At 34.0% G+C, this 3,483-nt stretch overlaps 1 protein-coding gene across 1 annotated transcript; it reads left to right on the top strand.

Annotated features, from left to right (window-relative positions):
* The first annotated feature begins 85 nt into the window (after positions 1-85).
* LOC115965835 (germin-like protein subfamily T member 2) lies at positions 86-1,006 on the top strand. Its single transcript, XM_031085131.1, has one exon. It carries the CDS (start codon positions 148-150, stop codon positions 814-816), a length of 669 nt encoding a protein of 222 aa, XP_030940991.1. The 5' UTR covers positions 86-147; the 3' UTR covers positions 817-1,006.
* Positions 1,007-3,483: the final 2,477 nt, after the last annotated feature.

The following is a 3,483-nucleotide window of genomic DNA, read 5'->3' as shown; positions in this document are numbered from 1 at the left end:
CAGCAAAACTAAGAAGACTATTGAGGTTTTCACATAGAAAGAGAGTTATATATAGAACCATGATCTTCATTCTTCAACCACAAAACCAACCAAAAACTTATCTTTTACAATCTTGTACTCTCTAAAAAACAGGAGTTTCTAGCAGCCATGATGAAATCATCAAACTCACCCCTCTACCTGCTATCTTGCCTTCTAATGTTACTGCTTCTCCCGGTGCCTTCCCTATCAGCTGACCCTGATTCGTTACAGGACTTTTGTGTTGCAGATTTGAATGCATCCATATCAATCAACGGATTTCCTTGCATACCTGCCTCAAAACTTAATGCAAGTGATTTTTTCTTTGATCTGAGCAAAGAGGGTGTCACTAACACATCAAACTTAAACTTCAGTGTCACTCCTGCAAACGTCCTTGCATTTCCTGCTGTTAACACTCTTGGGATTTCAATGAACCGTGTAGACTTTGGCCCTGGAGGACTTAATCCACCACACACTCACCCTCGTGCAGCTGAGATGGGTTTGGTTGTTGAAGGGAGCATACTTGTGGGGTTTGTGACAACTTCCAATGTGTATTACTCTAAGGTTTTGACTGCTGGAGAGGTCTTTGTCATTCCTACGGGACTTGTACACTTCCAAAAGAATGTTGGAAACGGGAAAGGTATTGTCTTCACTTCTTTCAATAGTCAAATGCCAGGGGTTGTGATTTCCTCAACAACTCTCTTTGGTTCACAACCCCCAATGCCTAATGAAGTGTTAACTCAGGCGTTCCAAGTAGACGATGCTGTTGTCAATAGCATAAAATCTAAATTTGGTTCTTAAGCCATGGCCTTCCTGATAAGGTCCCTCTGATTTGAAGATTGTGTAACAATACTTTTTGAGATTGCCTGCCTCCCTTTGTTGGGCTGTGTTATTCAGGTTATGTGTGTATGTTGTTTTGATTATTGATTGATTCTTTAAAATTAGTTGTTTTGATTATGCCTATGTTGTTATGTTTATTGACGAATTTTATGATAAAATTTTTCACCTAAGTTGAAGTATTGGCTTCTAAATAACACAATCGAATCTCCCTTACTGTAAAAAAATACCTTGAAGAATATACCTCTGCTCTGAATTCGGATACTATAATCTAAAAGTGTACTGTATCAAACCCCGCATACTGACAGCAAATTGTCATGGATTATTTATAACTCAAATTAATTTCCATTTGGTTTCATTTTAAGTGGAGAGTAATGATTCAAATTGGCTTTAATGGCTTCTCTCGAAAAAATAATAAATAAATAATCTCCTATGGCATTTGTCAATTGCTCATTTTGTAACATATAACATTAGTTCCATTTTAATGACTCCAAAATTTTTCCTTATTTGAATTTATTTCATTACCATTATTGAAACATGAATTTGTACTATTTAGTAACATACTTAACAACGAAAGAGAAACTTTGGAAAGCAAAATTCTCTCATTACACAGTTTGGCATGAAATTGTATCAATTAGTAACATATTGTAACAATGAATAAGAATTTGCAACTAAGTCCCTGAAAGCAGAGTCCTTTGCTTACACAGCTTAAGAATTAAATCAACCTAGGACTAGGAGATTCTTTCTGCCTACTAATACAATTAACTAAAGCATATCCAGTCAGATGATAAATAAAAAAATTAATGCATTTTCTACATATGATTTCATATTACAATTTTAGGACATTAGAAGAGACTAGGAAACACACTTCAGCATCAGACATGGAGAAACCTACAGCACAGTTGCCCTTTGATTATAAATGATTAAGTACTAATTCTTCTCTAATCTTCTAACGCACTCAAAATTATGTTGCTCTTTCAAAACTACCACCAACATGCATATGCAGTCATTCAGGTTGTGAGCTTTGAGCATACTCCCTCATTGCTTGTGATCCAAATATCATTCTAGAAGCATCAAATGACTGTGCACGAATCTGAAAGACCAAATCAATTCGTTACAAAAGTCATACAGCATATAATTCCAAAAGTCTTCTTTTTGGATCTTTGATACAATAATAATAAAAAGATATTCTCTTCACAAGAGGATAACATAATATTCAAAGCAAATTCTTAAGAGCCTATCCACCAAAAGACTAATGAGTAAGAAAAAACTGACAAGGATGATTTGGTCCTAGGGAATAAAATACAAGCCAACATTACAAATTGAAAGGGATAAATGAATTTTGGGTGGTAGAGTGCACCCATGTCGAAGGGTGGCACCAAATGGTGAGAGGAGTTGGCATAATCATGCATAACAAAAGCCAATGGTTGCACACAGAAGCTCACATACATGTTGGAAGCTCTTGAAAGAACTAGTAAAGCAGAAAAAGAAGAATAAAGTGAAGGGGGAAAAATTGAAAATAGGCCAAACAAACTATATTGGTCCTGAACCATGTGAGAACGTTCAATTTCATCGTTAAACTACTGATTGTGTCAATTTAGTTGCTAAAGTTCTAACGAAGTTCAAAGTTACCTTGTTCCCCACTGCTTGTCAACATTAACTGCAGGAAGTTGTACTAATTTCCCCCACTTCAAACTCTTTATTCTTTGTATTAATAAGGATCAAAGTAAATTCACTCAATTTGAAAAGAATTTCACAGAAATCAATCAATTTCTCTGAGGGAAGTGGGAGCAAGTGTAACATGCAACCATTTTCAAAATGTTGGAACGAAATTGGAACAATTAAAAGTTGATGGACGAAATTGAACTCTTAATATATCTAGGGATAAAAATGGTAGCTTGCCAAAAAAAAGGGGGGGGGGGGTTAAATCATAGAATGGCTTTATTGTAGATGTGAACGAATGCGTATGTGTGTAGTTCTTGTAGTCAAGCCAATTATTTAGAAATAGCCACACTTTAGATCCATATCAACATATCAGAAATCTAAAAAATTAATAACACAGTGAAGGGCAGCTTCAAGCTGCGCCGTGCAAAACTTTGGTTTAGAAAGTCAATTTATCACTTTTTATAAAACTTCTATGAATTTATTAGAAACACACACCTATTGAGGTTGCAAAGAAACGATGACAGGCATAAGAAAGTAAAACAGATTAAGGTGTGAGTGTAAATTATGATTCAACAAAATTAATAGGTTACTATAGCTTCTCTCATTCTTAAAATCATTTCTTCAACTTTTGGCAGACCAATAACTTTATCTTAGAATTATAAAAGCACAAGTCGTAGACCTATGCGATGTGCAGGAATAGATAATTATATTTTAGTTATGGTATAATATATATTTTGTTCTCTAAATTTTGTGGAAAATGATTTGTTCTCTCCAAAAATTAAACAATTTCTAAAATTATTTTTCATTTATCTATCTCAAAAAATATATTATCATTTTATTATTTGGATTTGTTTGATTGATATTATTCATTTTTTAGGCGGTCCATATTTTGATAAATTATGTTATTGTGCGTTATAGTTTCCTAATTTGTTTTTCTTGTACAACTAAACTGTTTGAGTTTCAAAT

This window comes from Quercus lobata, chromosome 10 (assembly GCF_001633185.2).
Source record: "Quercus lobata isolate SW786 chromosome 10, ValleyOak3.0 Primary Assembly, whole genome shotgun sequence".
Classification (NCBI taxonomy): domain Eukaryota; kingdom Viridiplantae; phylum Streptophyta; class Magnoliopsida; order Fagales; family Fagaceae; genus Quercus; species Quercus lobata.
The sequence above is the reverse complement of the archived record's forward strand: the minus strand, read 5'-3'. Positions and strand labels throughout refer to the sequence as shown.

Excerpts from the sequence above, each read along its gene's own strand:
- LOC115965835 (XM_031085131.1), top strand. The coding sequence starts at position 148 with ATGATGAAATCATCAAACTCACCCCTCTACCTGCTATCTTGCCTTCTA.